The sequence below is a fragment of the Lutra lutra genome, chromosome 15, assembly GCF_902655055.1.
Source record: "Lutra lutra chromosome 15, mLutLut1.2, whole genome shotgun sequence".
In the NCBI taxonomy this organism is placed as follows: domain Eukaryota; kingdom Metazoa; phylum Chordata; class Mammalia; order Carnivora; family Mustelidae; genus Lutra; species Lutra lutra.
The window spans coordinates 15044204-15070378 of NC_062292.1; the positions used below are offsets into that span (position 1 = coordinate 15044204).

At 44.6% G+C, this 26175-nt stretch overlaps 2 protein-coding genes and 1 long non-coding RNA gene across 7 annotated transcripts in view; 1 reads left to right on the forward strand and 2 right to left on the reverse strand.

The window, feature by feature from the left end:
- Positions 1 to 2531, reverse strand: part of PTPN14 (protein tyrosine phosphatase non-receptor type 14) — a 174962-nt gene extending 172431 nt beyond the window's left edge. Inside the window, exon 1 of the mRNA XM_047705313.1 lies at positions 2347 to 2531. The gene's annotated coding sequence lies outside the window, so the exon portion shown is untranslated. The remainder of the gene's footprint in view (positions 1 to 2346) is intronic.
- Positions 1934 to 8186, forward strand: LOC125086150 (translation initiation factor IF-2-like). Of its 5 annotated transcripts, none has more exons than XR_007123108.1 (4): positions 2597 to 3214; positions 3607 to 4471; positions 6937 to 7045; positions 7653 to 7828. XR_007123108.1 is itself a non-coding variant. In XM_047705318.1 (3 exons), exons 1-3 carry the CDS (start codon positions 2597 to 2599, stop codon positions 8078 to 8080), a joined length of 840 nt encoding a protein of 279 aa, XP_047561274.1. In that variant the 3' UTR covers positions 8081 to 8186. The 5 variants fall into 5 exon arrangements, 2 of the variants coding, with proteins under 2 accessions (XP_047561274.1, XP_047561273.1); XR_007123109.1 differs by having other exon boundaries at positions 6937 to 7042; XR_007123110.1 differs by lacking the exons at positions 2597 to 3214; positions 3607 to 4471 and adding an exon at positions 1934 to 2055.
- A 1720-nt stretch (positions 8187 to 9906) lies between these two features.
- LOC125086151 (uncharacterized) overlaps positions 9907 to 26175 on the reverse strand; it is a 39744-nt gene continuing 23475 nt past the window's right edge. Inside the window, exons 2-3 of the long non-coding RNA XR_007123111.1 lie at positions 12513 to 12620; positions 9907 to 10166 (exon numbers count right to left, since the gene is read on the reverse strand). This is a non-coding gene — a long non-coding RNA (uncharacterized LOC125086151). The remainder of the gene's footprint in view (positions 10167 to 12512; positions 12621 to 26175) is intronic.

A 26175-nucleotide genomic window follows, 5' to 3' on the forward strand; every position in this document is an offset into this window, starting at 1 on the left:
TCTCCAAAAAATTCTGATTTTTCTCTGAATTCTTTAGGTTCTTCCATATTAAAATAATCTAACTGTTCTCTTTCCATGACAGCTGTCCGGCCCACACAGTCTGCACAAACCTGAGGAACTAAAGTGTGAATAATAACGGTCTTTAAAGCCAATGACAGAAGCTGGGCAAGCAGGGGGATTAGCAAGAACGAGCTTCCCTTCAGCCTCTCAAGCAAGGCCCATACCTCCACTAAAACTCGCGTCAAGGGGCTGTTCTTGAGATAAGAGAAGGTGTTTGTGGAGGGACTTAGACAAACACCCCAAATTGTACTCTTTCTGCTCCGATGTGCTGGCCTGAGGCTCACCGAGGCTGGACCTCTGCCACCTCAGCCAGGACCTAGCCACTGTGACGACTCCAACTGCACTTCAGCCCAGTGAAGAGGCACCCTTGAAAGGCCATCCCCGTTCGGGAAGCTTCCACGTGATAAGGAACCTTTCTAGCCAGGATCCACTGAGTCCTGGACCATCAGCCTACAAGGACCCGCTAGAAGAGCTTCTCCTACTGTCAAGTTTCAGCGGAAGGAAAAGTAATCCTGACAACCTACAAAAGCAGTAACGACGATTAAACGTAGAGAAAATGATAACAAACCCACTGACCTGGCCGTGGACTTGTTCCGCACATCGTGGCCACCCACTTAGATTAAACAGAAAAGCTGCGCAGCTCCCAGTCACTAAGGCTGTCCTTTCCACCGCATCAGCTTTTAACCCCATCGCCAAAAGATAAGCGACTTTGATGCAAGGTTCCCAACGGTTGCATTATCACCCACTGCTGTCAAGTGCCTCTTTAAAAGGGAATCAAGAGTCATTCGAATGAAAACAGGCATGGGCCAATTAGTGCCAATTAAAATTTAGACGGTCACACAACTTCTGCTTATAGAAACAGCATCGGGCGTGGGGGTGTGTCCAAAGAGACCTGTGCTCCTCTGGAAACACCTGGTTCCCATAAGTGGGCAATATGCTTCTAGTTTAATTTCTGATCTCTAGCTAGCTAGCTAGCTATCGTACCCCAGATAGCTGGGTCAAACAGCTAGCTTTTTGAGCTTTTTTTTTTTTTTTTTAATGACTCTCATTTTGCACCAGGTGCTTCTTGTACCTGGAATGCACTCTCCTAATCACTCCTGCAGGTAAGTACTCCCTTAACCCTACAAACCTAGGGCACACCTTACCCCTCCTCTCCTGAACCAGCCTTCCCTGCTTCTCCCAGCACTTTTCCCTCACTAGGCTATAATTCGTGATCAGCCTGTGGGTTTCCTCCGGGAGGCTACAGTTAGAGCTTGTTTGAGTAGCTTTGTATCCTGTTTTCCTAGCGCAGCGTAGAAGCTCAATACCAGGTTTGTTGAATGAATGGGTGAACCAATCCCGTTTAAGAACTTAACACATTGGTGGAAACCCTGTAACTGTATATGCGGCGAGCAGTCTAGAGAGTCCTCACCTTCACAAAGAGGCTGCGACAGCCAGTTCCTGGCAGACGAAGCCAAACCCCACAATCTCCTTGAACCGTAGGTGGGGTTGGGGGTGACAGGAGCTGAAGGAAGGGGAAGGCAATGCTAGGTACGGGCACGCTACCTCCCTATTCCCTCAAAAAGGCACAAAACCCACTTAACAAGTATTCAAAACCGAGACTCAAGGGTCACGCCGGGGAGAAAGGAAAGGCTTATTAACCCTCAGAACTTGTTAATACTCAGAACTTCGAAAGTTTGAGGTGGAGATCCGTTCTGAAATGATGTGGCCACAGATTTTTCCCAATGAGCCAGCCAGCCCACCCAAGGAGGGCCAAGAAGGCCAGGAGTTTGGTGGCACGGCTGGGGCCTAGTGGGAGGGCATTAAAACTTCCCTCCTTCCCAAGATCCTGCCCGCGCCCCCCTCCAGGAGGCAGTGGGAAGAGGGGTGTCGGGGAGCAGCGTTCCTCTCCCGGGGGAGCAAGGGCAACGTCGTCCTCCTCTCCTCGTCTGCCCTCACCGCTTGGGTATCTCCACTGCCCTTTCCAGGCCCTCGCGTTTCCCAAAGAGCAGGAGGGTACGCAGGAGGGGGCGAGGGGGTGAGTTTCACCGCCAACTCTTCGGACAGCGCTCACCTTCCGCCGTCACTACCCAGACAGGACGTGAGCCTCACGTCGGGCAGCTCCTACCCGGACGGAGAACGCCTGCGGCCCGGCCGCCTCGCGCCCCAGCTGCTCTGCCAGCGTCCCGGGCCGCCGATCGCAAGCTGGCGCTGCCAGCGTTGGCCCCAGTCCTCGGCCGGGCGCCCGGAGCGCCGAGGCGGCCCCCCACCTCCGGCCCGACTCCCCCCGCCGCAGACGGCGCTTACCTGCTTACATGGCCTCGTCGGTGCCCTGGAGTCCCGCGCGGAAAGGCTGTCCTCCGCGGCGGCGCCCCAATTCCCTAAGGAATTGATTCCAGTGGCTGGCGGAGGAGGGGCGGAGGGAAGGAGCCGGAGGAGGCGAAAGGGGAGGGAGGTTTCCGCTGCGATCCCGGCGCACCGACAAGGAGAAAAGGAGAACCACCTAAGCACCGGGTTGTCCCGCAGGAGGGGGGCCGGGGCCGGGAGGCCCGGGAGGATGGGTGAGGTGGGAGGGGAGGGGAGGGGAGGGGAGGGGCCGCCCGCGGCCGCTGAGTGTCTGCGGCTCCGCGAGGACCGGAGCCGCGAGGGCCGGCGGCGGAGCGAGGAGGAGCGCGGCAACCTGCCCCCGGACTGCGCCCGCTCGCTCGGGGGAGAAAAAGTTAGGCAGAACTTTCCGGGGCCGCGAGAGGCCGGGCGGCAGGAAATGCGAGCGGCCGGGAGAGGAGGGAGGAAGGGGCCGTGCGATGGGAGGGGACGGAGCAGGCGCCGGCGGCCGCGGCTCCCCCACCCCCCGGGCCGGGCGGCGGCGCGGGGGGCCGGAGGCGGAGGGAGCGCGGGGCGCGCGGCCGGGGGCGGGGAGGAATGCGCCCGGGAGGCGCGCGGCCGGACGGCGGGCCGGCGGGGCGGCGGGCCCGGGGCTGGGGGCGGTGGGGGGGGAGGCGTCCGCGCGGGGGAGCGCCGAAACTTGGAGCCCGAGCTCCGGGGCTGGAGGCGCGCCGGCCTTGGGGACGTCACAGCGCTGGAATCCGCGGAATGCCGGGCGGCAGGAGCTCCCTGTGCAGGCCCGGGAGAAGTCGCGCACTTTTGGTGCGGCGGCTTTGGGAAATGTTTAAAGGTGAGGGCTGAGGAGGGAGGACGAGTGAAACTCCCTGGAGTCAGAGACGTGGGAGTGGAGAGGGAAAAGCGACCACAGCCGGCACGACCTAGCGCCGCTGCCGGCGGGGGCAGGGACGGGGGCGGGAAGGAAAAATCCCACTTCGACCTTCGAAAACCGCAGGGGCCGGGCAGAGGCCGCAACCCGCCCGCTCCGGCCGAGAGCGAGGACTGTGCGTCTCTTTTGGGGGAAACCCTCCCAGCCGGACGTCCCAAAGCAGCCACTGCACAGAGGGGAGACAGCCCAGGAGAAAGGTGGCCTCCCCGAGCAGGCAGCCCCAGGGTTGTCCCTCCGGGACACCAGGAGTCTGCGTCCTGCATCTGGGGTCTTAACTCCCCCGATCTCTCCCCCAGCGCCCGCGATCGCAAAAGCAGTTTCTGTGTGCTGGGAGCTGGAAGAGGTCGTTTCCCCGGTTCTTTCCGCGTCACAGCCTCGCCCCACCCTGCCCAGGTGGGCACTGGAAGGCAGCTTCCTTAGCGCTTTCGGAGGTGGAGTTCGCGCGACGCCGCGGCTTGATGGAAAAAGCACCCAGCCTGGCGAAGGAACCTGGGTCCAGGACCTGCCCTGCCCTGCCCGTGACCGAAGGGATGATTGAGGAGTATCCCAGCCCCTGAAAGCCTTGGCTTTCTCGAGCTGCAAAAATCATTTTCCTAGTATTTTCTATCTCTCCGTGGGCCTTCGCGTTGCCCAAAACAGGTCTTAGGGGTCTGTTACCTAACCGAGACTCACAACCCAGTTCTTTCAACCGTTCCTAGGTTGAAAAAGGGCCTTGAAGTCGTTGTCACAGAAGATGTCCCAAAAGACTTCAGTGTCCCACCACTCATGCAAAAATCCGGATCTCTTGCGGAAGAGAACTGGAACCAAGAAACAAAACATGTTGTGCCCATCATGTACCAGTTGGTGGTGACTGACTTCTCCAACGGAGTACCTGCCAACCTCCACAACAATAAAGTCCAGAAGGCCCCACAGGGATGGAAAGAAAAGGCTGGAGAGAATTAAACACCAGTTTCTCAAACTTGCAAGGATATATAGCTGGATAGCTTCAGTATGGACTTGCTGGATTTCCAAAGAAAGTCGCCAAACACTTTGCTGTGCTCTGGGAAGCATAGAAAGCACTTTTTATGTGCACCTGTATTATTATCCCATTTCCTAGATGAGAAAAGTGAGGACTGAAGAAATCACCCGTCTTACCAAGGGTCCCACAGTTTCTGAAATATGGTAATAGACCCCAGTCTGGCCCCAAAATGCAAGCTCTTAAATTCTTCAATTCTTAAATTTGACCAAAATAGTATGAAAATTATCAATGAGGGAATACCTGCAGGCTCACAAAGGAACACAGATGTGAGGCCTCTTGGGGCCTAGGAGGAAAAGATGTGGCCTTTGTGTGTTGTCGCTCTGCGATGCCTAACTCTTGAGCACAGCTTGCAGAGACAGTTGGGGTGTTAGAAGAGCAAAGGTTGCGTGTAGACATACGATTCTGGTTCTGCCTCTCACCAGCCACGTGACCCTGAACAAGCCACTTCACCCCTAGGCCTAAGTTTATTTTTTAAGTGGAGTGTGACATGGAGGTCAGAGTTTGGTTGAATTACTTCATCTCTGAGGTCTTTGCCGGGTCTGAACTTGAATGAACGTCTACTCCTCCAGGCCAATGGCATGCGGATGGAGGAAGCTCAGTGATAAAGCCAGGATGTCTTGGGGAGAGGACTGTTTTCACGCCGCCTTTGGAATCAAAATGAATGTTGGGAATGTTGCTGAGTGATCCACGGCCAAAACAAAACACACAGACACACACACTAATATTTAGCTCTATGGCCTCATTTTAATTTAAATAATTTTACTTCTAGATTTAAAAAAACCACACACATTATCAATTTAAAAGCCTGTATGAAATACATCTGACCAGCCACTTCTCTGTCTTTAGAGCACAGAAGAGCAATGCTACAAGTTATATATTTTTTATTTTTTTTAAGATTTTATTTATTTGACAGAGAGAGAGATCACAAGTAGGCAGAGAGGCAGGCAGAGAGAGGGGGAAGCAGGCTCCCTGCTGAGCAGAGAGCCCAATGCAGGGCTCGATCTCACGACCCTGAGATCATGACCTGAGCCGAAGGCAGAGGCTTAACCCGCTGAGCCACCGAGGTGCCCCAACAAGTTATATTTTTTTAAATAGGATGTCCAATGTGAAGTGAAGAAAGCCTTTCATTCTCTAAATAAATATGTAAAAGCTAGTCACAAGCTACTTTCAGAAACATTGAAAAAGAAAATTCCTAAGTCTACATCACACTTATCTCCTTCACATGCGTTAGAGGGTACAGGATGGTTGATGGCCGGGGTCCCAAACACATCACTACAGATTGACTTTAAAACTCTGTAGTTTTAGGAACTTGTCAATATTAGATTGCCTCCAAAATACTTCAACTTTTTCTAAGCCTGACTCAAACTATACATACAGGCAGAATCTCGTGGGCCTTCATGATTCCTCCCCCTTCAATATATTCCTCAGACTAATTTATTAATTTTATACCTTCAGAAACACTGAAATCACTTGAAAGCAAAACAAAACAAGTTCACCAATCAAAGCAAACTGGAAACTGAGCAGGCTTTTTTAGGAAAAGTCTTAGGGACATTCTAACAAAGTTAAAATCATGTATATTATTTGTGTATTTGTTCTTATCCTTACTCTAATTCCAATTCCTAACAGAATATTTGGAAGCTTACAGTAATACTAGGAATGAATAATGGGGAGCTTTTAAAAAATATACATGCTCTCTGTATGCCCTGAGTCTAGGGTGGAGGCTTCGGTTGATGTCTGTGTATGTGTATCCGTCATTTTTTTGGACAATATTTTATGGAAATGTAACTCACATTCAATCAAAAGCACAGTTTTAGGTGTATACACCACTTGATGATTTTTTTCCAAATACATCCATATGACCACCACCCAGTCCAAGATACAGAAAATGTCCACCAGCACAAAAATTTCCCTCCTGTGACTTTTCAGTAAGTATCAGCTTGCCAGGCTAACTTCTACCACCAAAGAGTAGTTGAGTAGTTTTGCTAGTTCTCAAACTTCATATAAATGGAATTACAGTGTGTGTGTGTGTGTACACATATCACTGTTTGCTTATCCATTCTCCTATTGATGTATTGGGCAGGTATATTTTGAAAACATTTCCCAAGTGCTTCTGTTATACTGGCCCCATCTAGCTCCGAACCACTGACTTAACAGCAAAAATGTAATAAAAGAAGCCTAGCTTACTAACACTTACAAAGACACATTAAGCAGCAGAGAAGGAAAGAAAGAGAACACTTTGGGGGAACCAAATTTAAGACTCCTTTAATTTTCTGACAAATAAATAAAATCTTAAAAAAAAAAAAAAAGGGACGCCTGGGTGGCTCAGTTGGTTAAGCAGCTGCCTTCGGCTCAGGTCATGATCCCAGCGTCCTGGGATCGAGTCCCACATCGGGCTCCTTGCTTGGCGGGGAGCCTGCTTCTCCCTCTGCCTCTGCCTGCCATTCTGTCTGCCTGTGCTTGCTCGCTCTCCTCTCTCTCTCTGACAAATAAAATCTTAAAAAAAAAAAAGACTCCTTTAATTGTAGTATACATTCAGAGCTCCTTGCTAATGAAAACAAATTAGTGAGTTGTGATATGAACTTCTCGTTATCTAGTGATTTTTTTCAAGCTACCCGATTCTGCAGAGCTGTTGTGTGCAGCGCCCTTCCTCGAACGAGAAGAGTCGAGCGTGAATGTGTGAAAGGCACTCTCGGGCATGGTACCCTGTGGTGACCGTGGTATTACGAGTCCTCCCTTTAGAAAGAGTTTCACAGGACCTGCCTTAGAAAAATAATTTCTGATGCAGAAGACTGAGCCCTTCTTCCCTCATGGTACATCTTTGAGGCTTTTACTTTGGGGGAGAGAAGGGACCGTATCCCAGCCTTTCACCAGGTTGACCAAACCAGTAAGTCACATTCTTCTAAAATGCTGAGGAAAGAATGAGGGACTTGTTCAGAAGAACCGACCAGATGGAAGTATAGACGTTTGTTCAGATTTGCTCTCGAGGCTCTTTTTGGAGGCCCTCCATGCCTGCCCCCCTTTTATGTCACATACTGTCTCCTATTTGTCATCTGTCCTGATGTCTTGCACTTGCATTCCTGTCACGCTCTCCTCTCTGGCCACTGACCCCTGTGGTCATTCCCTCTCCGTTTTACTTCTCTTTCCTTGACCTACTTCTCAGCAGAAGGCTCTCTCCCTCCCCAAGGGACTGACTACTTCCCGACCTGAGCCGAAGAAGAAAGGGCCCCCATTCCCATGCCTGTCAACCTAAGCCACCAGTGAATTATTTCCTTGTTACTTCCTTCTGGAATGTCAAACATTTTTATGTCGTATTTTTTTTTTCAGGCTGGGAGGGGAGAGATGAATACGTCCTTCCGAGACGCTGTGCCAGCTCTTTTGGTAACTACAGTTGACCACACGGGCAGTGATCTCAGCTCTCTGGACATGAGGCAGATGCGCTCTCGGCAGATCCTAGTTTTTGCCATGAAAACGCACAACATTCAGCCAGTTGGTTTCCCTTTTAAAAGTCTATGCAGGGGCACCTGGGTGGCTCAGTGGGTTAAGCTGCTGCCTTCAGCTCAGGTCATGATCTCAGGGTCCTGAGATCGAGTCCCACGTCGGGCTCTCTGCTCAGCAGGGAGCCTGCTTCCCTTCCTCTCTCTCTGCCTGCCTCTCTGCCTACTTGTGATCTCTCTCTGTCAAATAAATAAATAAAATCTTTAAAAAAAAAAAGTCTATGCAACAACAGCGTCTATTCATCAAGTACATTCTAGCAAGAGTCATTCACGTGCATAATTGGTACCTGCAGCAAGATCTAAAAGAAAGAAAACCTGGGCAGTATTAAGGGCCTTGCCAGTTTCAACGTATTTGTTATCCTTCTCTACTCCTCTCACCTGGGGTTGCAGACGCCTTTGAATCCTGTTTTAAAGGTACAAGCTTGCTGATCACGTTCACTTGGCTCAGCTTGCCGACTTTCCCCACCTCCCCCAGCCCCAATATTGCCTTCCAGCTTTTCCAGGCTTATAGGAAACATATAGCTTATCTCCCTACACACGGGCATATGCACGGGCACATCAAATCCCCGCCTGCATCCTCTGTGTGGCACGCGGCTAACGAAAAGCTTACCCAAGCCTTATGGCTTCACATCGTGTTATCTGGAAAAGGAGGCTTTTACCTTCCCTGTAATCTCTTCTAGGAGAGCTTCCTCATTGCGATTTAAACAATTTTAAACTTTAGAATAGAGTCATTTAAAATAGAAAACATTTTTCATAGTCATTTGCATAGGGTTGTTAATCTTAAAAACATACTCTAAGGTTGAGTGCAGCAGATCGGGTAGGCAAGGTCAACTGTCTTACTAGAAATTTCTTTGGTTTAAGAACAAAACCCCACTTCAGATTGTTCAAGCAAAAAGGGAGTGTATTGGCAGGATGCTGGAACACGCCATGGAATCCATAAGAAAGAAAGGTGGGACCAGAGAACCATGAAGGTACTCTGCTTTTCTCCCCCTGTCTGGCGGTACTATCCTCTGCTTTTGCCCATAACCAGGCTTCATAGCTATGTGATCCTAGGCAAATAACTCTCCCCTGAATTTCCTCAGAAAGGGGAGTGATGTTAAAAGGCAAAACGATAAACATACCTGGTTCGTAGAGTTGTGGTCATGATTAAATCAGTCAACATGTGAAAAATTCTTAGAACAGTACAGTACCTGATACAAACTAAGCTCTCAGTATTACCTATCAATATTATCATCAACCTCATTCTGTCTCTGCAGGCTGGTTTTCTCTCCTTCAGCAGGGACTAAATCACAAATCCAAATTCTCAAGAGAAAGAACATGGCTCGAGTTGTCAACCCAGGGTCTTGGAGAAGGAACAGGCTGCTGTGGCCAGACCCAGCACTTTGTGTGGGAAGGACAGATCCCAGAAAGGAGAGAACGACTGGAAGAAGGGGAACCCACAATGGGGAAACCACACCAATAAGGGAAGGAGGGAAGGGAGAAATTGTTTACTAAACCGAAGTCTTAAGAAGCCCTCTGGTCATTCTGTAACTATCTACACCATCTACGCAAAGGGCCAAATATGGCTCCTCACGTGTAGAGAAGAAAGTGACCCACTTGGGAGGGAAATGACCTAGGGTAGAAGGTAAGGGAACCAATATCCATTGAGCACTTGCTATGCTGTAGGTAGGAGACTAGGTCCCGTTTACATATAATCAGAAGTAATCCTTGTGACAGTGTTCAGTTGTTATAAACTGAATTATGTTCCTCCAAAATTCATGTTGAAGTCCTAACCCCCAAACATCACCATATTTGCAAGTAAGACCTTTATGGAGATAGTTAAGGTTAAATGAGGTTATAGGGTCAAGACCCCAATCCAATAGGACCAGTATCCTCCTAACAGGAGGGAGAGACACCAGAGCTCCTCTCTCTCTGTGCATGCACAGAAGGGCCATGTGAGGACATAGCAAGGAAGAGAGCAAGGTGAGAGGTCTCACCAGAAATTAACAGGGCCAACACCTTAACCTTGGGCTTCCAGTCTCCAGAACTGTAAGAAAATCAATACCTGTTGTTTAAGCCCCATCCCCCATCTGTAGTACTTTGTAATGGCGCCCTGGGCAGACTAATACATTCAGGTTACTGTTTGTTGTTGCTTCACAGAGAAATAAATTGAGACCTCACAACATTAGGTACCTTTTACTCAGACATGTACGAAGACAGAAAGTGCCTAAGTGAATGGTAGAACCAAGATGCACACCTCCTCAGTTCTTATTCTGAAGTTCTTGTTCATTTTCATCCATTGTGTTGCTGCAAAGTATGTCAAGTACCCCGGTATGTCAGGACTGGGGTTAGGCGGTGGCTAAATCTGGATGGGGTGGTAAAAACAGGAAACAAAATCATCAGGATGGAGTGTGTTCTAAATTCCCATGACAGTGATTTACCAGGGGATGGCTCTACCCGGCTGATGTTAAATTGTGCTGATGAAAAGACATATAGCCAGAGTATTAGCCTTCAGTTGTTTCAAATCCTTCCTTTCCCATGTTCACCTGAGTGTCCACAGCAAAAGGGGAAGTGGAAGCTGCTGTTAGAAGATCAGACAGCAGATCCTTTCAAAGAACGTTAACACCTTGCTACTGTTCCTCCCATTGGCTCCTGAGATGCTCACGAGTTAATGTTCTCATCTCCCAGCCTCGCGAGGTCCAGGAAGTGGCAAGTCAGGTCTGCAGTCCTTCTAGCACACAAGAGGTTGCTTTTGACTGGCACGAGGTCACACTTTCTGGGAGTGTGGAGTCATTGCTGTTCATGACAGCAATCTCAAAAGGCCAGAAATACCCTAATTTCTAAGAATAATGAGTTATGAATCTCCCATCCCATGAACTGAACTAAACATTTTTTCATCCTGTGTATATCCCTACCTGACCCAGCTCTTAGGAAGGCACACAGCTGTAGACTTGGCCATGGCTGGCCAAGGAGCCATCAACACCCTCGCTGAGCTGCATGGGGAGCAGGTACAAGACAGCTATAATTATCCCCATTTAATCTTCTCCAAAATATCTGCCTGTTGCAATTTTGTGGTGTGATAGTGGGAAGAGGTGCCAAGTGGCTAAGAATAACTGGGATAGAAAAATTCCGAGGGCAATCTTAAAATTATTGTTGACAGGAGATAAAGAAAGGGTTGGTCAGGCACACTATTATAGGAAGTCAAGTCAGCCAGGACATTTCTGACTAAAAAAGTCAATAGACTCTCCTCCACATGATATACATTTTTCAGTCTTTTCCCACCAACCTCAGAAGAAAAATATTTGGAGCTGGGGGGTCTGTCTTGACCTTCTCATAGTTCTGGTGTTCAAAATACAGGGGCCAGTCCAGATGTGGCTTCTCTTTCTGATATTGTTTCCTTTTACTAGTATTTCTAGCTGCACAAAACCTCCAAAAATGTACCCAATGGGAGAAAGTTGGGCTACTCTCTTTTGGGCCACTGACTTTTCTCCTTCCGGGAGTCCTAGATGACAAATCTAAATAAAGCCCTAGAGGTGGCAATTTATTGGTTTATTCCCCCCGCATCTCCTTAGTTCTAGGCTTATTTTTAAATGTAATTTTAAATTAAAAAAATTTTTTTTTGACAGACAACAAGATCAAAAGCAGGCATAGAGGCAGGCAGAGAGAGGTGGGGAAGCAGGCTCCCTGCTGAACAGAGAGCCCGACTCGGGGCTCGATGCCAGGACCCTGAGATCATGACCTGAGCCGAAGGCAGAGGCTTAACCCACTGAGCCACTCAGGCGCCCCTAAACGTAATTTTAAATGTAATTTCCAGATGACATTGCTGGCAAGTGATAAGGCAAACTGAACTACCAGATTGAGGGAGGTGAGAAATGGACAGCCTTCTGGACAGACTGCAAATCCAGAGGTAACTGGAAAGTAAAATAACATGGTGCGTTGGTTTCTGACATGGGCAGCTGCAGCCAGCTCACCCCTGGGAGAGGGATGGGAGATGAAAGGAATCTTCTACTGTGATTAGCGAAAAGGAACAACCCTTGCTGGGGGAGGAAAGGATCAGGTCATGTTTAGGATGCCTTTCTAAAGAACATGGGCACCCCAGCCTGCAGGGGTGAGATAGGGTTACCTACGCGTATGGACAGGGCTGTGCACGAGAATCCAAGGGCACTAAATCAAACCCTCCCCTAGGACCTGGCTGCTTTCTGGCCACCTCCCCTCGACTAAGGGGTGACTCAGAGTGTGCCTGGCGCTGGGACTTCAAACATTTCCGAGTAATTCCCATGGACCTGGACAAGGGCAATTAGAGGGCTGGTTTGGAATGACCACCATGGATCAAAAGAGCCTTCCTGTGGCTCGCAGGCAGAAGGTAATTGCCTAGGAGGCTCAATTTTGAGGTGTCTTCCACTCAACCAGAGGGCAGAGGTGTCTTCTAACGTGCTAAGTCATAGGGGCTAGAAAGAATGAACTAACGGAAAAGGGCACATGTTGGGCTTCCCTCCATGGCTGGCACCCCTGATTTAGTGGAGTATACAAAGACAAGGTTTTCAAATGGTGAAAGAGACACTGAATTTTTAGTGACAGATTAAGACCTAAATGATCTAGCCATTGGCTACCTCTCTCATGTAATTTCCAACCACTCTTCCTTGGTTCACTCTGCTCCCGAGCAAGGTACTGGCATTCTGCCATCCCTTGGACATGCTGGGTACACTCCCACCTCAGGATCTTTGCACTTGCTGTCCACCCCACAAACACACTCCTCCAGGTGTTTCCTGGTTTGGTCACTCATTCACTTCATTCCTTGCATAGGCCTTTCCCAGCTGTCCTGTCAAAATAGGACCTCTTCACCACCCATTCTCTATTCCTTTACCCTGTTCTAATGTCATAGTAGCACTCACTACCTCACATATTATTTATTAATATTTATTTATTGCTTTTCTTCCCCTCCCCCATCCACCTTCTACCCCAGAAATGCCATCACTTTAAAAATTTTTTTGTCTGTTTTGTATTCTACTGTGTGGTGCATAGAAAATCCTCAACAAATATTTATTGATTTTTTAGATAAATAAACAATTGTATTTTTTTTTCTAAAGATTTTATTTATTTGACAGAGATCACAAGTAGGCAGAGAGGCAGGCAGAGAGAGAGGAAAGGAAGCAGGCTCCCCACTGAGCAGAGAGCCTGATGCGGGGCTTGATCCCAGGGCCCTGAGACCATGACAGCCGAAGGCAGAGGCTTAACCCACTGAGCCACCCAGGCACCCCACAATTGTATTATTTTTAATGTGAATATATGCAGTTATTTTCCTGTGCTTAGCATCCTGCCTATATTATATGATTCCATCTTTACAACAACCCTACGAGGTAGGGGTTCCCATTGGCCATTTACAGACGAAGAAAATGAGGAGTAGCAAAAGGAAGTGACTTGTCTGTTTTTGTTGTTGTTTTTTAGGCTGTGGTTTCTGTGTTTTGGGGGTTCCAATGTTTATTTTGAAAGACCTCAGTCACATTGAGTGGAGACATCTAGACTTATCCCCAGCTCCTGCCACATTGTCTCCCTTAGTTCATGCAGTGGCTCCCTTCTGCTTGCTTTACACTCTCCCCGTCTTTCTGCCCTATCCCTAACGTCATTCTCCTCCTCCTCCACACTGGCATCTGACGTAGCAGATCCAAGGCAGTAAACAGCCGTCCGGGGTATGTACTCCAGCTAGCTTGCCTGGGCTGACCTCCTGGCTTTGCCATTCACTAGCCGTGTGACATTAGGAAATTCGTGGTCACTATTGCTTGAACTATTGGCCTCCTTCCATTTCCTTTTGTTCTTCTGGTGTCCCTAACAAAAGGACTTTGACACTTGTCTGATTCCCCAAATTTCTTCTCTTTCTTTTCCATTCTTTGCCCTATCCTTTCCCCATGCCTCCTGGGAAAACTCTGTGGCCTCTCCCCCCTGCTCACATATTTATCAGATATTTGCATTATTTAAACAACCCATTGAATTATTTATTTGATACCTATAGGATTCTTTAAATTTTAACTTTATTTTTTCAGCTTTCTTGAGGTGTAATTGACAGAATTGTGAGATATTCAGGAGTACAACGTGATGATCTTATAAACATGTGCATTCAGCTAATATATCTATCCTCTCATATACTTACTTTTTGTGTGTATGGGAACATTTTTGGTTCTGCTCTCTTAGCAAATTCCAATTACACAATACAGTGTTATCAACTATACTATTTTATACATGAGATCCTCAGACCTTATTCATCTTATAACTGAAAGTCTGTACCCTTTTCCCAAACTCTCCCTATTTTCCCCAGCCCCAGACCCTGGCAACCACTGTTCTACTATCTGTTTCTATGAATTTAACTTTTTTTTTTTTTTTTTAGATTCCACATATAAATGATATTGTGCAATACTATCTTTCCCTGTCTGCCAGAATTCATACTTAATAATTTAAAAAAATATATTTTATTTGGGGGGGAGGAGTCAAGATGGCGGAGAAGTAGCAGCTGAGACTACTTCAGGTAGCGGGAGATCAGCTAAATAGCTTATCTAAAGATTGCAAACACCTACAAATCCAACGGGAGATTGAAGAGAAGAACAGCAATTCCAGAAACAGAAAATCAACCACTATCTGAAAGGTAGGACTGGCGGAGAAGTGAATCCAAAGCGACGGGAAGATAGACCGCGGGGGGAGGGGCCGGCTCCCGGCGAGCGGCGGAGCAACGGAGCACAAAATCGGGACTTTAAAAAGCCAGTTCCGCTGAGGGACATCGCTCCAGAGGCTTAACTGGGGTGAAGCCCGGGCGGGGTCAGCTCGGCCTCAGGTCCCGCAGGGTCGCAGAAGGATCGGGTGTGTCTGAGTGTCGCAGAGCTTACCGGTATTAGAACGGAGAAGCCGGCTGCAGAGACAGAGCCGAGGAGTGACTCTCAGCTTGGGGTTGCCTTGAACCGGTCGCAGGCTCGGTCAGCTCGGAGCGCGGGCGGAGGCCAGGGTGACGGGAGTCATAGGGCGCTGTTCTCTGAGGGCGCACTGAAGAGTGGGGCCCCGGGCTCTCGGCTCCTCCGGGCCGGAGACCGGGAGGCCGCCATCTTCACTCCCGTCCTCCGGACTCTACGGAAAGCGCTCAGGGAACAAAAGCTCCCGAAAGCAAACCCAGCAAACCCGAGCGGATTACTCAGCCCGGCCGGGTAAGGGCGGTGCAACTCCGCCTGGGGCAAAGACGCTTGAGAATCACTACAACAGGCCCCTCCCCCAGAAGATCTACGGGAAACCCAGCCAGGACCAAGTTCACCTACCAAGGAGTACAGTTTCAATACCAAGGAGAGTGGCGGAATTCCAGAGGAGAAGAAAGCAAAGCATGGAACTCATGGCTTTCTCCCCATGATTCTTTAGCCTTGCAGTTAATTTAATTTTTTTTCTTTTTCAATTTTTTTTCTCTTCTTCTGCTAAATTTTTTTAACTTTTACCGTTTTCTTTTTTAACGTTTTTTAAATAGTTTATCTAATATATATATATATTTTTCCTTTTTATATTTTTTATCGGCTTTCTTTTTTTAATAGTTTCTTTTTTTTCTCTCTCTCTCTTTCTGAAGCCCTTTTTATCCCCTTTCTCCCCCCTCACGATTTGGGATCTCTTCTGATTTGTCTAAAGCATATTTTCCTGGGGTTGTTGACACCCTTTTAGTATTTTACTTGCTCCTTCATATACTCTTATCTGGACAAAATGACAAGGCGGAAAAATTCACAACAACAACAAAAAAAGAACAAGAAGCAGTACCAAAGGCTAGGGACCTAATCAATACAGGCATTGGTAATATGTCAGATATAGAGTTCAGAATGATGATTCTCAAGGTTCTAGCCGGGCTTGAAAAAAGCATGGAAGATATTAAAGCAACCCTCTCGGGAGATATAAAAGCCCTTTCTGGAGAACTAAAAGAACTAAAATCTAACCAAGTTGAAATAAAAAAAGCTATTAATGAGGTGCAATCAAAAATGGAGGCTCTCACTGCTAGGATAAATGAGGCAGAAGAAAGAATTAGCGATATAGAAGACCAAATGACAGAGAATAAAGAAGCTGAGCAAAAGAGGGACAAACAGCTACTGGACCACGAGGGGAGAATTCGAGAGATAAGTGACACCATAAGACGAAACAACATTAGAATAATTAGGATTCCAGAAGAAGAGGAAACAGAGAGGGGAGCAGAAGGTATGTTGGAGAGAATTATTGGAGAGAATTTCCCCAATATGGCAAAGGAACAAGCATCAAAATCCAGGAGGTTCAGAGAACCCCCCTCAAAATCAATAAGAATAGGTCCACACCCCGTCACCTAATAGTAAAATTGACAAGTCTTAGTGACAAAGAAAAGATCCTGAAAGCAGCCCGGGAAAAGAAGTCTGTAACGTACAATGGTAAAAATATGAGATTGACAGCAGACTTATCCACAGAGACCTGGCAGGCCAGAAAGAGCTGGCATGATATATTCAGAGTACTAAATGAGAAAAACATGCAGCCAAGAATACTATATCCAGCTAGGCTATCATTGAAAATAGAAGGAGAGATTAAAAGCTTCCAGGACAAACAAAAACTGAAAGAATTTGCAAACACCAAACCAGCTCTACAGGAAATATTGAAAGGGGTCCTCTAAGCAAAGAGAGACCCTAAAAGTAGGAGATCAGAAAGAAACAGAGACAATATACAATAACAGTCACCTTACAGGCAATACAATGGCACTAAATTCATATCTCTCAATACTTACCCTGAATGTTAATGGGCTAAATGCCCCAATCAAAAGACATGGGGTATCAGAATGGATAAAAAAACAAAACCCATCTATATGTTGCCTACAAGAAACTCATCTTAAACCCGAAGACACCTCCAGGTTTAAAGTGAGGGGGTGGAAAAGAATTTACCATGCTAATGGACATCAGAAGAAAGCAGGAGTGGCAATCCTTAGATCAATTAGATTTTAAGCCAAAGACTATAATAAGAGATGAGGAAGGACACTATATCATACTCAAAGGAACTGTCCAACAAGAAGATGTAACAATTTTAAATATCTATGCCCCTAACGTGGGAGCAGCCAACTATATAAGCCAATTAATAACAAAATCAAAGAAACACATTGACAACAATACAATAATAGTAGGGGATTTTAACACTCCCCTCACTGAAATGGACAGATCATCCAAGCAAAAGATCAACAAGGAAATCAAGGCCTTAAATGACACACTGGACCAGATGGACATCACAGATATATTCAGAACATTTCATCCCAAAGCAAAAGAATACACATTCTGCTCTAGTGCACATGGAACATTCTCCAGAATAGATCACATTCTTGGTCCTAAATCAAGTCTCAACCGGTATCAAAAGATTGGGATCATTCCCGGCATATTTTCAGACCACAATGCTCTAAAGCTAGAACTCAATAACAAGAGGAAATTTGGAAAGAACCCAAATACATGGAGACTAAACAGCATCCTTCTAAAGAATGAATGGGTCAACCAGGAAATTAAAGAAGAATTGAAAAAATTTATGGAAACAAATGATAATGCAAACACAACGGTTCAGAATCTGTGGGACACAACAAAGGCAGTCCTGAGAGGAAAATATATAGCGGTACAAGCCTTTCTCAAGAAACAAGAAAGGTCTCAGGTACACAACCTAACCCTACACCTAAAGGAGCTGGAGAAAGAACAAGAAAGAAACCCTAAACCCAGCAGGAGAAGAGAAATCATAAAGATCAGAGCAGAAATCAATGAAATAGAAACCAAAAAAACAATAGAATAAATCAACAAAACTAGGAGCTGGTTCTTTGAAAGAATTAATAAGATTGATAAACCCCTGGCCAGACTTATCAAAAAGAAAAGAGAAAGGACCCAAATAAATAAAATAATGAATGAAAGAGGAGAGATCACAACGAACACCAAAGAAATACAGACAATTATAAGAACATACTATGAGCAACTCTACGCCAACAAATTTGACAATCTGGAAGAAATGGATGCATTCCTAGAGACATATAAACTACCACAACTGAACCAGGAAGAAATGGAAAGCCTGAACAGACCCATAACCAGTAAGGAGATTGAAACAGTCATCAAAAATCTCCAAACAAACAAAAGCCCAGGGCCAGATGGCTTCCCGGGGGAATTCTACCAAACATTTAAAGAAGAACTAATTCCTATACTCCTGAAACTGTTCCAAAAAAATAGAAATAGAAGGAAAACTTCCAAACTCATTTTATGAGGCCAGCATCACCTTGATCCCAAAACCAGACAAGGATCCCATCAAAAAAGAGAACTACAGGCCAATATCCTTGATGAACACAGATGCAAAAATTCTCACCAAAATACTAGCCAATAGGATTCAACAGTACATTAAAAGGATTATTCACCACGACCAAGTGGGATTTATTCCAGGGCTGCAAGGTTGGTTCAACATCCGCAAATCAATCAATGTGATACAACACATTAATAAAAGAAAGAACAAGAATCATATGATACTCTCCATAGATGCTGAAAAAGCATTTGACAAAGTACAGCATCCCTTCCTGATCAAAACTCTTCAAAGTGTAGGGATAGATGGCACATACCTCAATATTATCAAAGCCATCTATGAAAAACCCACCGCAAATATCATTCTCAATGGAGAAAAACCTGAAAGCTTTTCCGCTAAGGTCAGGAACACGGCAGGGATGTCCGTTATCACCACTGCTATTCAACATAGTACTAGAAGTCCTAGCCTCAGCAATCAGACAACAAAAGGAAATTAAAGGCATCCAAATCGGCAAAGAAGAAGTCAAACTATCACTCTTTGCAGATGATATGATACTATATGTGGAAAACCCAAAAGACTCCACTCCAAAACTGCTAGAACTTGTACAGGAATTCAGTAAAGTGTCAGGATATAAAATCAATGCACAGAAATCAGTTGCATTTCTCTACACCAACAACAAGACAGAAGAAAGAGAAATTAAGGAGTCCATCCCATTTACAATTGCACCCAAAACTATAAGATACCTAGGAATAAACTTAACCAAAGAGACTAAGAATCTATACACAGAAAACTATAAAGTACTCATGAAAGAAATTGAGGAAGACACAAAGAAATGGAAAAATGTTCCATGCTCCTGGATTGGAAGAATAAATATTGTGAAAATGTCTATGCTACCTAAAGCAATCTACACATTTAATGCAATTCCTATCAAAGTACCATCCATTTTTTTCAAAGAAATGGAACAAAGAATCCTCAAATTTATATGGAACCAGAAAAGACCTCGAATAGCCAAAGCAATATTGAAAAAGAAAGCCAAAGTTGGTGGCATCACAATTCCGGACTTCAAGCTCTATTACAAAGCTGTCATCATCAAGACAGCATGGTACTGGCACAAAAACAGACACATAGATCAATGGAACAGAATAGAGAGCCCAGAAATAGACCCTCAACTCTATGGTCAACTCATCTTCGACAAAGCAGGAAAGAATGTCCAATGGAAAAAAGACAGCCTCTTCAATAAATGGTGTTGGGAAAATTGGACAGCCCCATGCAGAAAAATGAAATTGGATCATTTCCTTACACCACACACGAAAATAGACTCAATGGATGAAGGACCTCAATGTGAGAAAGGAATCCATCAAAATCCTTGAGGAGAACACAGGCAGCAACCTCTTCGACGTCAGCCGCAGCAACATCTTCCTAGGAACATCACCAAAGGCAAGGGAAGCAAGGGCAAAAATGAACTATTGGGATTTTATCAAGATCAAAAGCTTTTGCACAGCAAAGGAAACAGTGAACAAAACCAAAAGACAACTGACAGAATGGGAGAAGATATTTGCAAATGACATATCAGATAAAGGGCTAGTGTCCAAAATCTATAAAGAACTTAGCAAACTCAACACCCAAAGAACAAATAATCCAATCAAGAACTGGGCAGAGGACATGAACAGACATTTCTGCAAAGAAGACATCCAGATGGCCAACAGACACATGAAAAAGTGCTCCACATCACTCGGCATCAGGGAAATACAAATCAAAACCACAATGAGATACCACCTCACACCAGTCAGAATGGCTAAAATGAACAAGTCAGGAAATGACAGATGCTGGCGAGGATGCGGAGAAAGGGGAACCCTCCTACACTGTTGGTGGGAATGCAAGCTGGTGCAACCACTCTGGAAAACAGCATGGAGGTTCCTCAAAATGTTGAAAATAGAACTACCCTATGACCCAGCAATTGCACTGCTGGGTATTTACCCTAAAGATACAAACGTAGTGATCCGAAGGGGCACGTGCACCCGAATGTTTATAGCAGCAATGTCTACAATAGCCAAACTATGGGAAGAACCTAGATGTCCATCAACAGACGAATGGATAAAGAAGATGTGGTATATATACACAATGGAATACTATGCAGCCATCAAAAGAAATGAAATCTTGCCATTTGCGACGACGTGGATGGAACTAGAGGGTATCATCTTAGTGAAATAAGTCAATCGGAGAAAGACAACTATCATATGATCTCCTTGATATGAGGGAGAGGAGATGCAACATGGGGGGTTAAGGGGGTAGGAGAAGAGTAAATGAAACAAGATGGGATTGGGAGGGAGACAAACCATAAGTGACTCTTAATCTCACAAAACAAACTGAGGGTTGATGGGGGGAGGGGGGTTGGGTGAGGGGGGGTGGTGTTATGGATATTGGGAAGGGTATGTGCTATGGTGAGTGCTGTGAAGTGTGTAAACCTGGCGATTCGCAGACCTGTACCCCTGGGGATAAAAATATATGTTTATAAAAAATAAAATTAAAAAAAAATGGAAAAAAAAAACAAAAAAAACCTTAGCTCATTTATTTTTAATTGTTATTTGTTTCTGATAAATGTGTTCAGAGCTATAAATTTTATTCTTAAGGCTGTTTTAGCTGCCTCAAATTCTGTCATGTACTTTTCTCATTATCATTCATTTCTAAGTATTTTACAATTTCCTCTATATTTTTTTATTTTCCCAAGGGTTATTGAGTATGATGCCATTTACTTTCCAGGTGTACAAGGCTTTAATTGTATTTCCTTGATAATTTATCACTTTAATCCATTGTTTTATGATAATATTGTATATAATGTTGATTTTTGGTGGTTGTGTCGAGGCTCTCTTTCTGATTCAGTAAATGGTAAATTGTTTAAATGCTAAAAAATAAATAAATAAATAAATAAATAAACAAAAAAAATAAAAAAAATATTTTATTTGGGGTGCCGGGGTGGCTCAGTGCGTTAAAGCCTCTGCCTTCAGCTCGGGTCATGATCCCAGGGTCCTAGGATAGAGCCTTACATCGGGCTCTCTGCTCAGCGGGGAGCCTGCTTCCCCCTCTCTCTCTGCCTGCCTCTCTGCCTACTTGTGATCTCTGTCTGTCAGACAAATAAATAAAATCTTTTAAAATTAAAAAAAAAATAAAAATATTTTATTTATTTATTTGAGAGAGAGGGAGAAATCAAGAGCAAGAGGGAGGAGCAGGGGGAGAAGGAGAAGCAGGTTCCCCGCTGAGCAGGGAGCCTGATGTGGGGCTCAATCCCAGGACCCTGAAATCATGACTCGAGCCGAAGGCAGATTCTTAACCGACTGAGCCACCCAGGTGCTCCCATTCTTAATAATTCCAATTCTTTTATCCGGCTGCTTATTCTCACTTTCCATTCCCAGTAAATTCTCTCATCTCTTCAAGTATATTTATTATTCTGTCTTTAACTGCTGTTTCGGTTTTGCATGAGCTCTGCTTTCTTCTGACTGAAGTTGTCCAGTATGTTGTTCCCGAACCTTATAGTTCTCAGAATCTGCCTGCTGAACTCAGCCCTGTTCCTTCAGAGCCGCTAGCTGCCTTGATTCATAAACTGCACCCACAGAGAGGGGCAGACGTCCACCAAGATCGTGCTTCTCCAGGTGAATTGGTCTGTGTATTTGTGGTCATGGGCCTTTGTGGGAGACACGTGGGATTGTGCTCACCTGCTCTCCAAGGATCCTCTGAATAATCTCTTACTGGAGGCAGCCACTCTGTTTTACAAGTGGATGCCCACAGGAGGGTGACAGCAGGGATGTGTGTGGGCAGAGGGAGTCAAACCCTGGTCAAACCCTCAGTACTTAGGGTCTTTTGCTCATAACTGTACCAGGTCAGAGCTCTGCCTTGTGGTTCCCCACTGCTTCCGGCTCTCCTCCTTTATCCTGGCCCCATAGGAAGTACTGGTAGGAAGGGGGGGATCTGCCTAGTGCAATACAGGGATGAGGAAACGGCAGAACTGAACATTTTCTCCCAACCTTGGTCCCTATTTGTGACCCAAGGCCCTCCTAGTTTCCCTGCCAGTCGACAGAATCAACCTCTATCTACCCCAAGAATTTCTGGGGCCAGTCACTGAGAACAGCTCTCAAGTCCGTCCTTGTTTGCGGCATCTCTTCAGGTGAGAATATGGCGTGGCTGTGTGTCCGGCCTGGGCCGCTCTGCTGTCTTGCTGCACATTAGAGCCCTATACCTTTTCCAAGATCACCAAGCTGGGGAGTGATGGGATTCGAACTCTAGTCTCTTTTCACTCCATAGCTTGTGTTTTAATCCCAACCCTCAGGGTTTGTTGAAAGAGGATTGGGTCAAAATTGCCCATCCCACTAAAAAAAAAAAAAAATTCATTCCAGATATTTCCCACTAAATGGAACCTAGATCCTTAGAGAAATGGTGGACTCCAGGTCTGAGGAAAGAAACATACGAGAGAAATATCAAAAGAACTCTCGGGTCAGGGCACCTGGGTGGCTTAGGCGGTTGAAGGCCTGACTCCTGACTTTGGCTTGACTCATGATCTTGGGGTCCTGGGATTCCCTGCATGGCAGGAATCTGCTTCAGGATTCAGACAAAGGTTTTATATGTTTTGAATTATTTTTTTTCCTTTTCCCCCTTAAGTGCAGGAAAAAGCCAAGGTTAAGTATTAGCTACTACAAAATGCTGTAAGTCATCCTACATTTTGGGTGAGACATACACCAGATTTTCTTTTTTAAGTCTAGAAGAATGTGTGTGAAACTGTTAACAACATGGGAGAAAATAAAATTTTCATTTGCATGATATTTGAGATTTGGACTTATCAGAGTAAGTTCAAAGGTACCTCACTTTGGAGAAGAGGCAATATAAAAATTTCAAACTTATGGGGTGCCTGGGTGACTCAATCAGTTGGGCATCTGCCTTCAACTCAGGTAATGATCTTGGGGTCTGGGATCAAATCCCGAATCAGGCTCCTTTCTCCGTGGGCAGCCTACTTCTCCCTCTCCCTCTGTCCACTCCCTTCGTGCACACACACATACTCTCTCTCTCTCTCAAATAAATAGATAAAATCTTTAAAAAAAATTTTCAAACTTAGAAAACAAAATTTTTTAGATTGGACAGAAGGAATTTTCACTAAAAACTAGTAACCATAACAAAAGAGTCCTTCAAAATATGAACATGACTATTGATTTTAATTTTTTTAAAAGATTTTATTTATTTATTTGACAGACAGAGATCACAAGTAGGCAGAGAGGCAGGCAGAGAGAGAGAGGAGGAAGCAGGCTCCCCGGTGAGCAGAGAGCCCCATGAGGGGCTCGATCCCAGGACCCTGGGATCATGACCTGAGCCAAAGGCAGAGGCTTTAACCCACTAAGCCACCCAGGTGCCCCAATTTTTAAATTTTATTAAATTTATACATAACTTTTCAAATGCATACACCCCTGTGTTGGATTTGAAGTTGGGACACCTGAATTTTTAGGTAAGCTCTGTATAGCTCATCCAAGTAACTGGTCAATCCTATCAATTTAGTTTTGTAAACCATTTGTTTCCACTAGAATTATTCCATTAAAAAAAAACTGATAAGTTAATCATAGTAGACTGGTCCAGGAAAGAAAAGAAAGCTCAGCAACCATACACATATAAATAGAGACCAAATATCATAACCACACGAGTCTTATTTAAAAACAGAGAGAAACACTTTGTGTGTACATCTTATTATTTCTCTTCTGACAAGAAGCAGGAAGATGGACTTGTGGGGCCCTTTTGCACGCCAGGAACCACCTACTCCCACCCATCTGCCAAGCCAGCTCCATATGTTCTATAAAGCCAACAGAATCTTTTTGTGATATTTTTCCCAATTAAAGAAAGCATCTTTTCTACCCAGTTTTCTGGGACTCCTTATAAACATTTTCATGATTGTATTTATGTTAAATTTAATCTTTTTCTTATAGACTATATTCAGATGAACTATATTAATTATTTTCTGGGTACATAGTAGATCTTAACCTTATTCCAGAAATATTTAATAATCCCCTACTAATTTGCTAAGTGCTGATAATACACAGTTGAGTAAGACATGTTCCATCTTTAGACAGAAACTGGTCTTTGTTATCGTATTTCGCTACCTTCTTATGACTAATAACAGCATTTTGAATCAATACCTGCTTTTTGATAAAGATGGATGATGTGGGTTTTTTAAATAATAGAATATGGGGAGAATGTTCAATAGCTTGTTTTCTTGAAAGAAGATTATTACATTTTCCTGTATCCTTCAATTTAAAAGAGAAGCTTTCAAATTAAATGAGACTTGGCATAAAACTTCCAAAAAAACATTATGGCATCATCAAGTCATGAAAACAGGATTGGGATTTGAGAAAACAATCCTTAGTAGGAGCATGGAAATACCATGTCTGGCTAAAACAGCACTTTGTTGTACAAACTGTAAACGAAAGCCATTTGAAGAATTCTAACTGCAGAACTCCCAGGATTTGAAAATCATTCAAAGGAAAAAAAAAAAAAAAACACAATGCTATAATAAGGAACACAAATTTGTAATTTATATAAGAGCTGTTCTGTAAAGTTACTTACATCTTTATGCGTGTTTCATATATATATGACTGAATAGTTGCTTTTATTGATCTGCAATCAGCAAAGCCAGTGTGGGAAGCAAGTACTCTAGAGAAATAATTTGAGAAATGCCCTGTATTTATGGATAATTAGTCATTTCTTAATCAAAATCTGTTACCAAGAAAGTAAATATTAATACACAGCCACAAAACTATTAATTTCCTCAAAAATGCACAGAAATACGTGAGTTGTAAAAAACTGGCAGGGTGAGGATTTGTGATTCATGTATAAGAGACACCCCTACCCCTCCAACCCCCGCTGCTGGAACACGCAGTTCTAGCCTCATTATATGACACATGGTAAACTCCCCAGTGTCTCAGCAAGGTTTGTAAGGGGAGAAAGTGACTTTTTTTTTTTTTTTTTTTTTTTTTTTTTTGGGTATGACATGTGGGATTTCATCAGAGTAGCTGAGCAGGGCCTCACTTTGGAGAAAGCCTAATATAAAAATTCCCAACTTATGAAATAAATATAATTGGGGATTATTTCCTACTCAGGGTCAATCACCAAGGCTATAACTTGACTAATTTATATTATGTGCATCAGTATTGGGTCTAAGTAGGCACATACTATTTACACAGATTCACACACACACACATAATTTAGGGTCAGAGCTTGAGGTCAGACATGAGTGACTTACTACAAGCTAAACACTGTCCGTCGAACTCTACAATGCACTTAGAGGTCCCTGTTTCCCGGATTATACATTAAGGGGAATGGCCTGAAGTCTCTTTTAACTCTAAAATTGTAAGATTCTTCAAGTTTTCTGAGACAAGTCTTCTGCTGCATCCGTGGCTTTAGAAGTTCATACTTCCCTCATATGTTCCTTACTGCTAACCTCCTATTTTGATGGCTTGGACCAGTGCTCTAGGAACCATGCAAGTAGTGAAGTCCGTGTGATTCTAGACCTATAGTTACTGTACATCTGGATTTTTATGGACCCATCAATCATAAACCACCTTTCAAACACTAGTACAGAAGTCCATGTAAGTACTGAAGTATTCTATAGAGAAACTAAAATTATGGTTTACAAATACAAAATAGTGGTTTGTCTTTTCTAAAATCCCCAAAAAAGTAAGTGAGTACATAAAATATTCTCAATGTCTTGGGTGTTCTCATATAGTTTCTTAAATTTGCAGTGCCTGCCACCACTTGTCTATTGAGGAAGGAGAGCCGTAAAAATGGGCAGCAAATTAATATATCTGGAAAAACATAGAAGACTACTGACTTTTAGTTCACTAATTCATTTATGCCCGGAAATTTAGGACTGCAATTTTCCATTCCTATGTAAACTATCATCACTTGTTAATTCAACAACTATATCTTGAACTGTTACTATGTTCCAGGTCTTGTGCTGGACAGTAGATCCAAGATGATACAAACACACAGGCTCTTTGCCTCGTGAGAGTGACAGCTAGAACAGACCTAAATGTTAAATAAATATTTATACCAAATATATTCATAATTAC

What these genes read in the sequence shown, in the direction of transcription:
- LOC125086150 (XM_047705317.1), top strand. Translation starts at nt 2,597, where the DNA reads ATGGGTGAGGTGGGAGGGGAGGGGAGGGGAGGGGAGGGGCCGCCCGCG. An exon ending in GCTTTGGGAAATGTTTAAAG is followed by an intron (nt 3,215 to 3,606) that starts GTGAGGGCTGAG and finishes TCTCTCCCCCAG; the next exon opens with CGCCCGCGATCGCAAAAGCA.